The sequence below is a fragment of the Rhinopithecus roxellana genome, chromosome 7 (assembly GCF_007565055.1).
Source record: "Rhinopithecus roxellana isolate Shanxi Qingling chromosome 7, ASM756505v1, whole genome shotgun sequence".
Lineage (NCBI taxonomy): Eukaryota > Metazoa > Chordata > Mammalia > Primates > Cercopithecidae > Rhinopithecus > Rhinopithecus roxellana.
In genome coordinates this window covers 124,837,929-124,855,752 of record NC_044555.1, presented here as the reverse complement: position 1 = coordinate 124,855,752, position 17,824 = coordinate 124,837,929, and the positions used below count along the sequence as shown (strand labels likewise).

The 17,824-nt window shown below is 49.6% G+C and overlaps 1 protein-coding gene across 6 annotated transcripts in view; it reads right to left on the bottom strand.

Moving 5' to 3' along the window:
• Window positions 1-3,980: 3,980 nt before the first annotated feature.
• The window catches only part of BCORL1 (BCL6 corepressor like 1), a 79,286-nt gene continuing 65,442 nt past the window's right edge, over window positions 3,981-17,824 (bottom strand). For all 6 annotated transcript variants that reach the window (XM_030934465.1, XM_030934467.1, XM_030934468.1 and 3 more), the window contains 3 exons: window positions 10,912-10,989; window positions 9,691-9,847; window positions 3,981-5,777 (listed from right to left, as the gene is read on the bottom strand). In XM_030934465.1, coding sequence (XP_030790325.1) covers window positions 5,495-5,777; window positions 9,691-9,847; window positions 10,912-10,989 — 518 coding nt within the window. In that variant the 3' untranslated portion in view covers window positions 3,981-5,494. The remainder of the gene's footprint in view (window positions 5,778-9,690; window positions 9,848-10,911; window positions 10,990-17,824) is intronic.

Genomic DNA, 17,824 nt, shown 5'->3' with positions numbered 1-17,824 from the left:
GTTGGCCAGGCTGGTCTCGAACTCCTGACCTCAAGTGATCTGCCCACCTCAGCCTCCCAAGGTGCTGGGATTACAGCCCCGAGCCACCTCACAGCACTTTGTAAATACCTCTTAGGGTAGCACTTACCACACTGCAGTTCCTTAATTACGTGTTTATATAGGGTTCCCCGCCAATAGACTGTGGAGCTCCTCAAGGACAGGGACTGTTAGTCGCTGATGTATCCCCTAGTGCCTAGCACAGTGCCTGGCACACAGTAGGTTCTTAATTAATGCTTATTGAAATAATGAACGGGTCCTGATTTTAATTCTGGGACTTCTGTCCTATGCTATGGCAGGCAAGAGGAGAGGGAGGGGGACAATCCACACTTGGGAGCTATGGCGGCTTTCTGCCCGCTCCTATAACACTGCAGGCGGCTACTTCCTTTGCCCCTGGAGTGTTACAGACATGCCCGGATCACAGGGTCCACGAGGAGCCCAGGGCTGCTTGCCAGCTGTGCGTTGCTGTCACCAGGTGCCACATGCAACTCCTGAACTCCCGCCCTTTGCTGCTGCCCGCTTCCAGGGACTGCCTCGCCACTATTTCCTCACCCTTGGGTGGGGCTGTGCGGTAGAAGTGTCAGCTCCGGCGGGTGGGGCGGGACAAGAAGTTATTCTGAGGGTCACAGCCCTTTCTGATCCCATCCTGTACTCCAAAGGAGGCAGTTGCCTCCAGCTCTAAGTCGCTGAACCTGGGGTGAGTGAGCTTCTTCCCCTCCTGGACGGAGGTCCCAGCCTCCGAGAACTTCGGTCCCGGCGCGCCGGACGTGGAGGCCGACGTCCAGCAGGTGGCGCTGTCGAGCCAGCGATGGCGGGCTAGTCGCCCGGCGGGGCCGGGAAGGGAGGGGCAGCCAGGGCGGGGCCCACCGTCCCTGGCAGAGGCGGCCGCGGCCGGCGTCTTCCAGTCCCTCGATCATGCCCCTGCGCCCGCAACTGTCCCCGGACGGTTCCGGTCGCCACCAAAGCCCTCCGCTGCTCCAGAGCTTCGAACTTTCCCCTCGGCCCCCGCCCCCTTCACTTTCCAGGGGGAATTTAGCTGGCCGCCGAATGCGCTCCCCCATTGGCCAACCGCGCTCTGGCCCCGCCCCCGGCGCCCCCTCCCCCAGCCTCGCGGACCAGCAGGTGAGCACGCGGCGCCGGAGCCACACGGCCTGCCCTTCGCTCCCCTCGCGCGCCGCTGCCTTCTACCATGAAGGGGCAGAGCGATCGAGGCGCCCTAGACAGCCGTTTGCTAGCGGAGGGAACTGACCGCCAGCCGCGCGAGCCCGGCTCCCCAGGACCGGCGCGGGGCCTAAAGACGTCGCTCCAGCGGCCGGACGCTGCGGCTCAGCCGGCTCCCCGCGCGGTGGCAGCCAGAGCGCTAGGGAAACAAGTGGAGTCCCGGCCCGTCCCTGCTGCGGGGTCCAGAAGGCCCGAGCACTTCGCGTCCCTCTGCCCAGCAGTTGAGCAGACGCCCCTGGGGCGGACCCCACCCTTCCCCAAATACACACACACTGGTCTTTGCATGGGTGGGACACAGTTAAACACCCACCAAGGCCTCCCGGTTATTGGGTTAGAGTATGGAACGGGGTAGGAGTTTACTGCCCCATTCACCACCGCCCCCAACCCCACCTACCCCTCGCCAAATAAGGGTGCAGAGATGATCCCTCCTCCCACCAAGACTTGAACTGAGCCTCTCTTTCAAGCCCAAAGAGCTTTCTGGGGTAAGACCCTCATTAACCATAGGCTCCTGAGCTCTGCATGAAGGAACTAATGTTGGCTAAACAGATCTTTTTGGTCCTCAGTGTGATGCTCTGTCAGTAGGTGGGTACATTGGCCTCCATTTGGCTGATGGAGCAATGAAGGCTGGGAAAGATTAGGTTCTCACCCAAGGTCAGCCTAGGTAGTTAGGAGTGGTGCTGGCTCTTTCCTCTACACCATACTAAAAGGACTGGGAGATATTTAATAAGAGGCCACCAAGCCATCCTCACCCCAGTCCTGACCGGGGATGTAGATTTAATGCCACGGCCCATACTTCCTGCCTTGATCTTTCCAACCCGGCAGAAGGGCAGTGGGACTCCAGGTAAGCTGTGGGTAAAGAACCCAAAAAGCAATAAAACAATCTGCTGTTTGGTTTTGCTTTTAACTCCCCTTGTCTCCAAGCCTTTGCTCAGATTGTCCCTTCAGTTCAAACACTCTTCCCTGCCACCTCTAATTCCTAGATTTCTACCTTTTAAAGTATCAACCGGGCATCACCTCTTCTAGGATGTGTTCCCAGGGCCCTTGCCCATCCCTCTGAGCTCCCATAGCATCCTGGGCCTAGTTGAATTCTTATACTCACCACATGGCTTTCATAACCTATCAACATGTCAGATTTCTGGACTTAACTGCAAGTTCCAAGCACAGTATCGACCTGAATTCAGAACCACTGTGGGCTTGTTTAGGAATCTGACAAAAAGTGGCTATTGCATAGGGCCTTGGGATCAGAAAGTGGGGAGAGGAGGGCCAATGAGGAAGATTAATGCTATGGTTCAAAGAGGATGATGCTTGGGCCTGGGTCGAGTCAAGCTTCTGAGGCTTGAGCAAAGACAGCAGCTTAGAGTTCACTCCTGGGGATGGCTGGACTCCAGCCGGCCGGACGCACAGATCCCTTCGCCTCTACAGTCTCTGACAGGGCTCTCCAGACTTGAAGGCCACAGTGAGAGGCCCTAAGAGAAAAGAGCTTCAAAAGGCCTCATCCCAGGCCTCTCGAACATCCTCTTCCTCTCAGTCACTGGTGCATTCTGGAACCAGCAATCACAAGAATCATAGCTTCTACCACTGTTTTTCTGAAGTGGGAGGAAAAACTGCAAAATCTAGGATGGGCATCTTGCCTTCATGGTAGCTTGGTGGCAGGAAAACAGAACCGTGGAAGGCCTGCACTGTGGGTGGGGAGCGCTGGCACAACAGTGAGGGCAGTGATGAGGCCATGCAGCCAGATGCCACCTCGGCAGGGTGGCCCAGGGCAGGCAGAGGACTTCCTTGAGGCTTATTCCCACAGCCACCAAAGAGAGGGCTACTTCCTCCAACCCTGTTACTCCTATGGAAACAAGGACTGCCCAGGCACCTGCTTCAACTCCAAACCAAAGCAACAGGAGCCAGATGCTCCATTTGCCCCACTGGCGCCGCCCCCAGGATTTGCCCCTTTCTTTTTCTTTCCCCAGATCGTGACGCAACGTTCACTAGTCACTCCACCTTGCCTTCATTCATCGTACCTCTCGGGACCCACAGCTGCAAAGCAGGATGGTGGGGACTCCCCATTTACTGAATCACAATGCCCACCTTCTGAAACCACCAAAAAGTCCCAAAGGGGAGGAGAGAAAAAGAGAGACGGGAGACAGAAGCCCTGACACAGGTTTTTCAGTATGCAAGTGTTTTTGACTCCACAGCCAGTTGCTTAAAATGAAACATAAAGGGCAGCCAGAATATACACCCAAATGCGAAAAAAGGAAAGGCAAACAGAACATGAAATAAACTACACAATACCAGGAACCCCAACAAAACCAACAAACTAAAGTCCAAAACCCCTCAACTTTATATATATATATATATATATATATATATATATATATATATAGATGTATATATACATATAGATGTATATATACATATAGATGTATATATATATAGATGTATATATATATATAGATGTATATATATATAGATGTATTTTTTTCTTAAAAAGGGAAAACAACTGTTCAAAACCAACTGGGCAGTACGGTGGGGGTGGGGAGCAGTCCTAGAGAAGGGGCTGAGAACTTCTCCCCCAGGAACAAAGAACAAACACAATACAAAGAAAATAGCCACCAATGCTCCCGCACAGCTCAGGAGCCTCTAGAGAACAGATTGTCCCATCCTCAAACTGGCTTTTTTTTTCCTTTTTTTTTTAATCTTTTTTTTTTTTCCATTTTCTTTTTTGTTGTTGTTGTTTTAGCACCTGTACAATAAAACTGTACCATTTCCAACCAGAGCCGGCCACGGCGAGGCCCTCCTGCCTTTGGATGGTACATACTCTACAAGGATTGTTCGGAAAAATAGCAATTGGTAGAAAAATAAGAAGAGTGGGAGGGACAACGCCACAGAGGGGTTGGGGACAGGGAAGCAACCCAAGCTCCTCTCTCTCTCTCACTCGACAAACCCAGCGCTGGAGGCCCGGAGGCCAGGGGGAGGCCCGGAGGCCAGGGGGAAGCCAGGGGGAGGCCAGGGGGAGGCCGGGCGGGGCCACCACTCAGCCCCAGGCCCCCAGGCAGGAGTGGAACAAGGGCTGGAGACCACTTTCCTGCCCTTGCCTAGGAAACAGCTGACACCTGGATTTCACATCTGGCAGTCAGTCCCAGAGCCCTCTGCAGATTCCCAAGGAGAATGGGGGGCTGAGGGAGGAGGAAGGAGGAGAGGAAGGAAACGGGTGCTATGAGTCTGAAAAGGGGCAGGGATGGGGGTGCTGAGGGCTGGGAGGTGAGAGGCTCAGTATCTTGAGACAGGGAGGCCAGAACGGGGTGGGGGAGTGGAGGCAGGAACAAACTCGTATTGTGCACTCTGGGGGGGAGGCAGTGAAGAAGGCATGAGGAGGGGGCACCCTCACCCCTCAGATCCCTTCTCCACGCTCCTTTATTAGAGTAATTTATTAACCCCGCACCTCACAATCCTCCCCTCCCCGTCAACACTAATCTCAAGATAGCAGGGCTGCTGCGAAAGGCGGGAGGGGGCGGGTGGGGGAGCACCAAAGCCTCAGGATTTACCCCCAAGCCCCCAGCCCTGGGCCAGCAGCAGCCAGCTTCCTTAATCACAAGTCCATGTCCCCCCACCCCATTCCACCCCACCCCCTCCCCAGTGGGGGAAAAAAACACCTGGGAACAGCTTTGTCAGAGCTCATCCACAAAGAAAAAGAAAAGGAGGTACAGAAAGTCCCTCAATACAACAAGTTGTCTCAAATCGTCACAGTGATACAGACTTATCAGAAACCAATGAAACAATACAAATTAAATACTAATAAAATAAATACTACAGAAGACAGAAGAACACAGGGGAATGGAGTTGGGGGGCGCTCAGAGATCTGGGATTTTCTCATTTCTCCTCAGGACAGGCCAAGGCCACCCAGGGCCCAGGTTTGGTCTTGGTCATAAACAAGGAGGCCAGTCCAAGGGACCCCAGCGCCACCTCCCACCACCCCTGGGACCTCTTGTCCTCAGACGTGGAGTTCAACTTTCCACCCCCATCACCAACCACGATAACAATGACGACGACAGGGAGATGAGAACTAATTGTAACCAAAAAAACAAAAACAGTCCAGTCGCTAATGCTGGCATTGATAAGGCGGCTTCTTGTTGGTCCATATTATTGCCTCATTCTGCAGTCTGGTGCTCGGTGGGGGAAAGACAAGGAGGTGGGGGAAGGGCGAACTCGGAAGGAGAAAGAAGAAGAGGAGGGGCTGTTTTCCCGGTCAACTGTTGCAAGACTGGAATTCCACCTCGGACCCTAGGAGCCGAAGTAGGTCTGGCTCGTACCGCACCAGCTCCACAGTCTCAGAGGAGCCTGGGGGGCATCTGTCGTCCAAGCCTCCAGGCCTCTCAGCAGGGGTCAGCAGCTGACTGGAGGCCACCTGCCTGTAGAACTCAGCCTTGGGCATGGTGGTGATTTCAAAGTGCGGGAACCGGGCCTGAAAGATCCTCGAGGAAAGCTTCAGCCTCTTCAAGACATCGGAAAAGAGGAACCAGTTGCAGGGCCTGCAAAGGCAAGGATGGGAGTTATGGAAGGAGCTGGAGGAAGCGGTGGGGGCACTGACCCGGAACACTCTGCAAAGTCCACGAAGGCTGTGTGACCACCAGTGTTCCCCATTATAACTCACTGCCAGTCTGGCTCCCCTGTCTCCTGCTAAACCACAGGCTCCTTTGGTATAGCTGAGGCAAATGTCTTCTGTCCCCTGCAGTGCCTGGACCAGCTTTCAGCTAAATGGCGAGCACGCAGTTGGTGACCACCTCTTCCAAAATAACACAAGCAGGAGGGAAAGGGGCCTTTTAGAACCTAAAACTCTTAGCAGGCTTCTTGGGGACTTAGCCTGTACCCCTGTGACCTGGCATTTGCCATCTATTGGGACCAGTCTTTCTCCCAACTCCCGCCCCTGCCAACCCTGGCTGGCTTCCCTCTCCTGTTCTCACTCTAGCTTCCCTGGCCTCCTTGCTCTCCAAGATCTTCCCCAGCAGAGGGGGAGCCGTGGAGAAAGGCCTAAACTGCGGGTAATCCAAAAGGCATTTCTCTTTGGCTCTGGAATGCATTAGACAAGTTTTTTCTCCGGCAGCAGCACCATCGTTTCTGCAGGGCCAGAGCTCACATTACAGAGAGTCGGAGTCTGACTTTGCTGAGCACACCCGACTGGGTGGCAGCCTAGGGACAGCTGGGAGGGGTGCTGGAGACGCTGATCCCGGGCCAAATGCTCACATTGACTAATGCGGGAAGAAGTGCTACCTCCCCACATGAGTGGTCCCGCTTCACAGGGTTTTCCCTCCTCACTATTCCACTATCCCAGTTCCAGCCTTTGCCACTTCTGGCCTGGGCTCGGTCTTGTCAGCCTCCCAACCAGTTTCCCTTTGCCAAGAGTCACTCTTCTGCACTGCCATCCACCCTCATTGGATCTTCTGTTACCATTACGGTTTTCTTTTTTTTTTTTTTTTTTTTTCCCAAGACACAGTCTCTAGGCTGGAGTGCAGTGGGGTAATCTCGGCTCACTGCAACCTCCATCTCCCAGGTTCAAGCGATTCTCCTGCCTCAGCCTCCTGAGTAGCTGGGATTACAGGTGCACACCACCACGCCTGGCTAATTTTTGTATTTTCAGTAGAGACGGGGTTTCACCATATTGGCCAGGTTGGTCTCAAACTCCTGACGTCCAGTGATCCACCCGCCTCAGCCTCCCAAAGTGCTGGGATTACAGGCATGAGCCACCATGCCCAGCCACTAGCATATTATATAAGACCTTCTAACCTCTTCAGCCCAATGTCTACCCAATCTCTCTCTTTCTCTGTCTCTCTTTCTCTCTCTCTCACTCACACACACACATACACACCACATGGTATCCCCCACCCCACCAAGCATCAGCCACATGATAAAGGACTCCCCCTACTTTCTGAACTTGTATGTTTCAGTGCCTTGCTCTCCATCCTTCTCTCCTTCCGGCCCAGCTCAGGTAGATACTGTATCACCTGTGAAAACTTCCCCTGGTGTAACTCATTGTTCCTCCATCTCCCATGGTCTCCTGGCATTTGATTCACATCCCTATTGTAATATTACTAACAAAGCCCATTTCTGAAAGGATTGCAAAAGAACCTTAAACTGTGGTTCACTCTGCAGCATAGCAATGGGGGTTCAGGGTGGACTGGAACTTTTTGCATTTGGCACCCTTCTGAAACTACTGGAGGTTTTTTTGTTTGTTTTTTTGTTTACAATAAATCTGCTTAGGATATTTTGTCTTTTATTAGAGTTAATTATATACTTGTCTGTCTACTGCACTAGATGGTGGATTCTTTGAAGGCCAGAGCTGAGTTCTGGTCCCCAGGGTTTGACCTGGTGCAGCTGTTTAAGACATGTTTATAGAATCAAATGTTCTGTTCCAGTGCCTTAAACATCTAACCAGACCCACAGTCCTCATCCCTAAAATGGAACATTTCTCCCAAATGACAGCAGGCTCTTATCTCACATGATTAGGAAATGGAGTGCTCTGGGTTAAGAAAAGGAGACTACAGATATCATACACTTGGACCATCACTTCCAAAGAATGAGAAAAAAGCCCTGAGAACATTCACACTAGTGATGAGAATTCAGTCTTGCTTTCGTGATTCAGAAGGCCCTTCTGCACCTCATAGGGCCTCAGAGGCATCATTCTACACTAGCACCCCCACCCTCAACTTCTTGAAGAACAGACATTTTCACAGTGTGCTGCAGCTTTGGGGAAAGGCAGCTCTAGAGTGAGCGTTAGAGGATGTCACATCAGGAAAACCAGCTTTGCTGGTACCGGGCTCTGGGCTAACCACATGCCTGCCACTCGGCTCGCTGAGGGGCACACAGCCCTCTGTGGCCCGTGTTCTGTCCGCACCTAATGCAGACTACCCTGGTCCTTTTACTGCCTGAAGCCCAAGATCCTGTTTCAGAGAGGGAGGTGCTGAATACATCGGAGGAATTAATTAACCGTGCAATACTATATCCCAGAGGCCCCGCCCTGCCCTCAGGGATCAGCTTATGTCCAGAAGAATAAGGACCAAAAGCCCCTGAAACTTGATCCCTACTAGTGCCATCATATATGCTATTTTTATTCTGATCAGGCCATGTGTGTGGGGCAGTGGGGGGGTGGGGGGAGGGCAGGGGATGCAAAGAAACTGTGGTCTAATGATTAGAGCCCTAAACAGAGGCTCTCACTTAAAGACCTCCTCATCCATCGTCTACCCAGCTCCCTATCCTGTGTACATCATGCTGGTTCACTGGCTTATTTTATTATTTTATTTTGTTTTGAGATGGAGTCTCACTCTGTCGCCCAGGCTGGAGTGCAGTGGGCAATCTCAGCTCACTGCAAGCCCCGCCTCACAGGTTCAGGCGATTCTCCTGCCTCAGCTTCCGATATAACTGGGATGACAGGTGCCCGCCACCACGTCCGGCTCATTTTTATATGTTTAGTAGAAACGAGGTTTCACCATGTTGGCCAGACTGGTCTCAAACTCCTGGCCTCAAGTGATCCAGCTGCCTTGGCCTCCCAAACTGCTGGAATTACACCGGCCATGCCCGGCCACTGGTTCACAGGTTTTTAACACAGAGTTGACATTTAAAAAATAGATATCAAAGAAAAATTATCCTTACAATTGTTTGGAAAGGTATTTGAAATACATGAAGACACCAATCAGAGGGAAAAAAATCATGGAGACTAAGAACAAAAGGGCAGTTGAGCCTGCATTCTCCTTCTCTCAACCAGCACTTCCACACACTGACATGTGGGGAAACCCAACAAGAACCATGGCCCTGCCGGCTGTCGAACTCCCTCCAGAACCATCAAATAAATATTAAATTGGGTTCAGTCTAATGTTATGTGTCAGGCATATTCTATATTCTAGTCTCCTTAAATAAATGGGTGATCCCCAACATAATATGCACAGTCATCTAGGCTGACAATGTTGGCACCACCGCGCTACTAACATTATGGCATTGAGAAACTAGTAATCTACAGATTACTGAAGGACCCCAGTGGCCCCATGGCTATGGCAACCACATGTCCTGGCTTTTCCAACAATCTCAATTTCAAATATTCTATCTGTTTACCCCCAGAAACTACAAAAATGTTCCAAAGATTCTAGCAGTTCATCGGCCCAAGTTATCTCTCAGATTATCTTTTATACCCAGTAACAGTGCAAAAAAGCCTTCCGAGAGAGAATTTAGATTAAGGTTCAGGAAATGCAGATAGTCAATGTCCATGGAGCCTGTAGCCTCTAGTTTGAACATGACTACTCTGGGCTAAAAGGGCAGGTTAGCCTTTGTCATGTGTAATGACACTTGTTGGCCAGGTCTTCACTTCCTCCTGGAGAACTCCACTTTCCCAGTGACGTGGTCCACTGTTGCCAGGATCCTGGCACTCAGTCGCCATTGGATCTCTCAGACACTTACCCACGGGACACTGACACTTGGAGGTTGTAGCAAGGGAGAAGAGGCTTGTCTGAGAGTTCGAACATGAAATCATCCTCCTCTATCGGATCATCTCCTTCTTGATCAGAGCTCCCAGGAGGATTATGTAGGAGGTCACAGGCAAACCCGTCTTTTTCCTCTGTAAGGGGAGCATATAGGGGATTAGGACTCAGATACATGTACAAAACCGAAGAAAAGAAATGAGCCAAGCAGATAAAGGGGCATGGGGGGTAGTAGTTGGGAGGTAAATGACAAGGCCACAGGCCCCTAGTCAGGGACGAGGTTTGCCGGTCCCATGGCTCACATCCTTCAGAGGGCACATGAAAGTTCTAGTCCTGAAAGAAATCATTGTGTGGCCAGAGATTTATTATATTCTTCCCCCCTCCAACCGGCAAAAGCAAGGTGACATCAAGGATGAGCTGCCCAGCTGTTGGGAGATGGAAGCCTGAAGATACTATCAGCAGACAAGGGCAAGGTAAAAACACCTGTCCTTCTCTAGCTGCAGCTTTCCCAAGCCATCTCACTGCCTGCAGGGCTCCCACGAAGCCCAGAGGGGGCTCGGCGGGTTCCTTTCCCCAGCCCACATTCTGGGTGTGGCCGGTTGCATTCCATCCTGACTTTCTCCCCTCCAGCTTCCCCCAAGGGTAGGAGTGGGCGTTTCCTTTCATCTTCAGCCCCTAGCCCAAAGGACAAATGCTAGATGACCACCATGGATAAAGACGTGCTAGTCTTCCAAGAGAAGAAAGCTGCGGCCAGAAGGCTAAGGGCTTCCGAAGACAGTAGCTATTTCGAAAACTGCATGTGCATCATGGGGGCAGGGTAGGGAGGGAATGGTAGCTGTCAGGTGATGGGTGGGGTCCCTCTTGAGTGTCAGCAATACTGGAATAGGTGACAATGCTCATAGGGGCTTCTGGCAGGGTTAAGACAAAGCCAGGGAGAAGAAAGGGACCTCAGAAGAAAGATAATTTTTTAAATGCCCCGGGTGGGGAGTGGTAGAGGGCTAGTGAGGGATGGCTGTGTCCAAATCAGTGCTGCATTTCCTGGTTTCGACAAATGACTTCTGAGTCTGCAGGGAAGGATGGGTTCGGGTTTGGGTTCGGTCTGAAAGGGTCTGTAAGCCACTAAAAGGTGAAGAAGGGATACCACCACACGGCTACTCCTGTCCTTGAGAAGAGGGTGGGAAGAATCCCACTTAAAACTTACCCAACACAGAACTGCTGTAAAAATCCCAGGATACACCGGGATCACCCTCTGCCCGGCCCTGAAGATCCGAGAGGTGATCTGATGAAAGAAGAGCAGGCAGTGAGACAAGGAGGTTAGGCTGGGGAAGGAATGTCCAAGTGAAGTCCATGCATATGGGGCTAAGGGAATGGGAAAAGGGAAGGAAGGACCACAAGAGAGGCCAGGAGTGATGAGAGAGACACACACTTCCTGTTCTCAGTCAGAGACTGCAAACAAGGGGACAGCAGACCAATCTAACCCACTGACTGCCTGGTGTTTGACCCAGTACTTTAAAAGAAAAGGAAAAAAAATCCCAATTTGCTTCCAACATTTTAATTTTTTTTTTTTTTTTAAGAGTCAGGGTCTTGCTCTGCCACCCAGACTGGAGTGCAGTGGCATGATCATAGCTCACGGCACCTTGAACGCCTAGGCTCAAGTGATCCTCCCACCTCAGCCTCCCGAGTAACTGAGATTGCAGGTATGCACCACCACACCTGGCTAATACTTTTTTTACATTTTTTGTAGAGGATGGGGTTTCCCCATGTTGCCCAGGTTGATCACAAACCCCCGAGCTCAAGCGATCCTCCCACCTCGGCCTCCCAAAGTGCTGGGATTACAGGCATAAGCCACCCCGCCTGGCCCCACTTCCAACATTTTTTAATTGGGCATTTTCACTTAAAAATCCAGATTTCCCAATATTTCTGTGAAAAAAAAAAAATCTGATCTGGCAACATTGTGTCCAAATTCCTGCATGTCAACAGCTGGCTGGAGGGAATAGCAACAGATGCGGGCTCCAATTCGCCACTCCCCACCCAGCCTGCTTCTCCCTTTTAAGCCCGAAGGCATTCAGGTTTGGGACCTCCACTTTACATGGTGTAGAGCTTTAACCCTGCAAGCAGAATCTTAGACCTATCCCAGGATTTTAATTCCCTGCTGGTCACAATGTTCATTTATCGAATCACAATCTCTCCAATTTATAGTAATATAAATAAGCATAAGTCCTTCTGGTTCATCTTTGAAGAACATGGGGAAATGTCCAGGTTTATCCTCATAAAATCCTTTTGCTTCCACTCCTAGGTATATATATCCTGAAGAACTGAAATCAGGTGTTCAAACAAAAACTTACACATGAAGCAGGGCACAGTGGCACACGCCTGTAATCCCAACACCCTGGGAGGCTGAGGTGGGTGGATCATCTGAGGTCAGGAGGTTGAGACCAGCCATGGCCAACATGGCAAAACCCAGTCTCTACTAAAAATATAAAAATTAGCCAGGCGTGGTGGCACACACCTGTAGTCCCAGCTACTCAGGAGGCTGAGGCACAAGAATCCCTTGAACCTGGGAGGCGGAGGGTGCAGTGAGCCAAGATCATGCCATTGTACTCCAGCCTGGGCAACAGAGCAAGACTCTGTCTCAAAACAAACAAACAAGGATGTGGAGAAATAGGAACACTTTTACACTGTTGGTGGGATTGTAAACTAGTTCAACCATATGGAAAACAGTATGGCAATTCCTCAAGGATCTAGAACTAAATGTACCATATGACCCAGCCATCCCACTACTGGGTATATACCCAAAGGATTATAAATTATTCTACTACAAAGACACATGCACACGTATGTTTATTGCGGCACTATTCACAATAGCAAAGACTTGGAATCAACCCAAATGTCCATCTGTGATAGACTGGATTAAGAAAATGTGGCACATATACACCATGGAATACTATGCGGCCATAAAAAAGGATGAGTTTGCGTCCTTTGTAGGGACATGGATGCAGCTGGAAACCATCATTCTTAGCAAACTATCACAAGAAGAGAAAACCAAACACTGCATGTTCTCACTCATAGGTGGGAACTGAACAATGAGATCACTTGGACTCGGGAAGGGGAACATCACACACTGGGGCCTATCATGGGGAGGGGGGAGGAGGGAGGGATTGCACTGGGGAGTTATACATGATATAAATGATGAATTGATGGGTGCTGACGAGTTGATGGGTGCAGCACACCAACATGGCATAAGTATACATATGTAACAAACCTGCACGTTATGCACATGTACCCTAGAACTTAAAGTATAATTAAAAAATTTAAAAAAAAAAAACAAAAAAAAAAACACAAACCCTTACACATGAATGTTCACAGCAACTCCACTTACAAAAACCAAAAGGTGGAAACAATCCAAATGCCCATCAACTGATGAAATTTGTGATGGAAATATACAATGGTTCAGCTGCTGTGGAAAAGTTTGGTCATTCCTCAAAAGGTAAAACACGGCATTACCATATGACCTAGCAATTCCACTCCCAAAAGAACTAAAAACAGGTTGTCAGACAAGTACCTGCCTGTGTGCATGTTCATAGCAATTCTATTCATGGCAGCCAAAAGGTGGACACAGTCCAAACATCCATGAATGGATGAATGGATAAACAGACAAAAATGTGGTATATCCATACAGTAGAATATTATTCAGCCTTTAAGAGGAGATTCTGACACATGCTACCCACATGGATGCTATGTGACAGAAGCCAGACACCAAAGGTCCCATATGTATAATTCCACTGAGATGAAATGTCCAGAAGAGGCAAACCCATAGAGACAGAAGAAAGCAGATTGGTGGTTGCCAGGGCCTGGGGGGTGGGGGGAGAGGGAGGGAATGCTTAATGGGGACGAGATTTTCCTTTAAAATTATGGCAAAGTTTCAAAACTAGATACTGGTGGCAGTTGCACAACATTGTGAATGTACTTACTATCACTTAATTGTACACTTTAAAATGGTTAAAATAGTAAACTTTGGGTTCTACGTATTTGACCACAATAAAAGTTTTAACAATCTTTTGCTTACTTGCTCTACAGACAAGGCAAGACAAATGAGGAGGCTAAGGCCACCCCTTAGCCTCCTCATTTCCTAGCTAGGCACTATCTAGTGGAATTGTTTCACCTCTTAGTCCTACCTGGACAAAAAGCAGGTCCATTGGCTTTCACGACAAACCCAACTGTATCATCTCTGGGTACGTGGCTCAGCCAATATGCCACACCCTGTACAACTGGCAAGCTGACTTAGTTGTGTATGACTGCCACCAGCCCTCAGGTGACACCTGGGCAACCAGACAGGAGACAGTCCAAAGGGCACAGGTGAGGTGAGGGTGCCCCCCGAAAAGCAAATCCCAGGAGGAAGTTGGCAGCCAACTTAAAGAAGCAGAGCTGGTTTCCCCCAATGGGAAGCACCACCATGACCCAATATCCTTTTGGGATCATCCTATCAACATGAACACCTATGAGCATTGTGAGCTACTGAAATGATTCATTTCTTTAGCAACCTTCTAGGTGATGCAGGGTTTCCCCAGTAGGAAAAGACAGCCAGAGAGAAGCTTTCAGAGTCATGGCTGAGCAACCAGAGTGGGACACCTCTAGTCATGCACATTAGATCTTCTGTGCACTCCCTGTAAAACAACTGCAGTCCCTCTGTCGGCTCAGGTGCTCCTCTGTGCCCCATGTCACTTGAGGGTTGGAAGTAGTTTCTTCCAGAAACATTTGTCAGTTAAGTAGGTGTCTCTTCTGTGCTAGCCCTGTGTAAGGCGTCATGGGAGATTATGGAGTGAGAGCATAAGTTCTAAAAAGACAGCGACCATGCCTGTCCTGTTCACCATTGTCTCTGCCATACCTAAGCCCAGTGCCTGGCACATAGTAAGAGCTTAATAAATATATGGAGAGGAAAGGAGGGAGGAATTCCTACAAGGCGAGACTAGAAAGTGCTTGCTTAACCAACATGCCAAAACATATGCATTCAAATGACTGCTGTCCCCCTCCCCCACAAGAGGTCACACAAGGATTCCATCAGAGCAGCCCTAGCTCACCACATTCCTGGGGCTCCTCTCTGGGAACTTCCTTCAAAGCCTCCGGCACATTCCTCTAATTCTCTTCACTGACTACCAATCTTTGTCATTTGCAGGTGAATTTGCCTTTTTGAGACAGCCAAAAGTTAACTGGCATGAGCAAAGATGCTAAAGCTCAAACAGGCCCATGAGTGGCACACAGGAGGAGCTCCAAGATTTGGTCAGTGGTGCGGCTTCCATTCCCATTTCCTCATGGACGTTCACATACAGTCCAGATGAAGAGGGACCTTCCTTTCCCTTGATTCCCCCCACCCCAGCCACGCTTCCAGCCCTTTTCTCTTATCCCTTCCTTGAAAAAGTACCCTAAGTCCAGTAATTCCACTCCTAGGTATATGCCCAAAAGAACTGAAAATGGATACTCAAACAAGTATTTGTACATGCATGCTCACAGCAGCACCATTCAAAGCAGCCAAAAGGGGAACACAGCCCAAATGTCCATCAATGGTGTATATATCCACGTAAGAGAATATTAGTCAGCCATAAAAAGGAATGAAGAATTGAAACCTGCTAACACACGGCTAGACCTTGAAAACAGTATTCTACCTGAAAGAAACCAGACACAAAAGGCCCCATACTGTATGATTCCATTGATATGAAATGTCTAGAATAGGGAAATCCATAGAGACAGAAGGATTAGTGGCTGGGCGGGGGGCAGGGAGGAAGGGGGAATGGGGAGCAGCTGCTTAATGGGTGTCGGGTTTTATTTTGGGGCGATGAAAATGTTTGGGAGGCTGGGTGCGGTGGCTCAAGCCTGTAATCCCAGCACTTTGGGAGGCTGAAGCAGGCAGATCACGAGGTCAGGAGATCGAGACCATCCTGGCTAACACGGTGAAACCCCATCTCTACTAAAAATACAAAAAATTAGCCGGGCGTGGTGGTGGGCACCTGTAGTCCCAGCTACTCGGGAGGCTGAGGGAGGAGAATGGTGTGGCGTGAACCCGGGAGGTGGAGGCTGCAGTGAGCCGAGATCGCGCCACTGCACTCCAGCCTGGGCAACAAAGCGAGGCTCCATCTCAAAAAAAAAAAAAAAAAAAAAAATTAGCTGGGCATGGTGGTGCACGTCTATAATCCCAGCTACTCAGGAGGCTGAGGCACGAGAATCGCTTAAATCTAGGAGGCGGAGGCGGAGGTGTCAGTGAGCCAAGATCGCGCCACTGCACCACTCCAGCCTGGGTGACAGAGTGAGACTCTGTCTCAAAAAGAAAAAAAAAAAGAAAATGTTTTGGAACTAGATAGAGGTGGTTGCACAAGGTACTGAATATACTAAATGTCACTGAATTGTTTGCTTTATTTTTTTGAGACAGGGTCTTGCTCTGTCACCTAGGCTGGAGTGCAGTGGCATGAATACGACTCACTGAACCTCGACCTCCTGGGCTCAAGCGATCCTCTTGCCTCAGTCTCCCAAGTATTGGGGACCACAGGTATGTGCCAATATGCCCAGCTAATTTTTGTTGTTGTTGTTGTTGTAAAGATGAGGAATCACTTTGTTGCCCATGATGGTCTCGAACTCCTGGGCTCAAGTGATCTACCTGCCTCGGCCTCCCAAAGTGCTGGGATTATAGGTGTGAGCCAGTGTGACCAGACTAATTATTTCCTTTTAAATTGTTAATTTCATGTTGCATGAATTTCATCTCGATAAATTCTTTTTTAAAAAAGCACCCGTAGGAGCTGGGTGCAATGGCTCACACTTGTAATCCTAGTGCTTTGGGAGGCCAGGGCAGGCAGATCCCCTGAGCCCAGGAGTTCAAAACCAGCCTGGGTAACATGGTGAAACCCGCCTCTACAAAAAATGCAAAAATTATTTTGGTGTGGTAATGTGTGCCTGTAATCCCAGCTATTCGGGAGGCTGAGGCAGGAGGATTGCTTGAACCTGGGAGGTCGAGGCTTCAGTGAGCCCAGATTGTGCCACTGCACTCCAGCCTGGGTAACAAAATGAGACCCTGTCTATAAATAAATAAGTAAATAAATAAATTTAAAAAATAAAAATCATCCTAAGGCCTCATGGTAAGAATAGAGCCTCTCACCTCAATTCAAGAGGCTACGCCAGCACTTTGTCTATTTCTCAGGGTCTGATCATACCCCTCCCCATCTCCTCTAACTAACTTATCAGCTGAGGGACATGAAAGGCTAGAAAAACAAAAAACAAGTAGTCTTCAACATAGGGTCATATGGCAGAGAAAAACAATAACCTGTGATTCAGTGACCTCGAGTGGTAAACTGCTAACCCTTTCATAGGTGGAAGGCAGAGTGTCCTGATACTTCCAAACCAAATCAACTCCGGGTAAGCCCTACATTCTTTCCGACAGATGAGGAAAAACAAGTCTATTTTCCTTCAGCCAGCTTGGATATTGCTCTTTTCTTCAAAGGGACAAAGGTAAATCAGTCACATACCTCCCTGTAATTTGGCCAGAGGGGGAGGCCTTCCAGAGGCCTCTCAGGGAGTTTGGATGGTGTGGCACTCCAAGCCCAAGCATGAGATAGAAAGGGTTCACTGTCTGGCCTCCTGTACTCAGGACAGCACCTGAAATCTAATAGGTGCTCACTAAATGGACAGATGAATGAATGAATAAAGGAGTGCCACTCCATCCTTCATGATCTCAGGAGAAATGGGCCTCACTTTAAGCCAATCCAATATAAGAAAATCTACATTTACAACCCAGATGAATTATCTACCTTCTGCTTTACAAAAGGACTCACTTCAGGATACCGGAACATAGTGATATTTCTTTGTACTTAGAAAAGGATTTACTGCCGGGCGCGGTGGCTCATGACTGTAATCCCAGCACTTTGGGAGGCCAAGGCGGGTGGATCACCTGAGGTCAGGAGTTCGAGACCAGCCTGACCAACACTGTGAAACCCCATCTCTACTGAAAAAAACAAGATTAGCCGTGCATGGTGGTGGGCGTCTGTACTCCCAGCTACTTGGGAGACTGAGACAGGAGAATCGCTTGAACCCAGGAGGTGGAGGTTGCAGTGAGCCAAGATCGCGCCATTGCA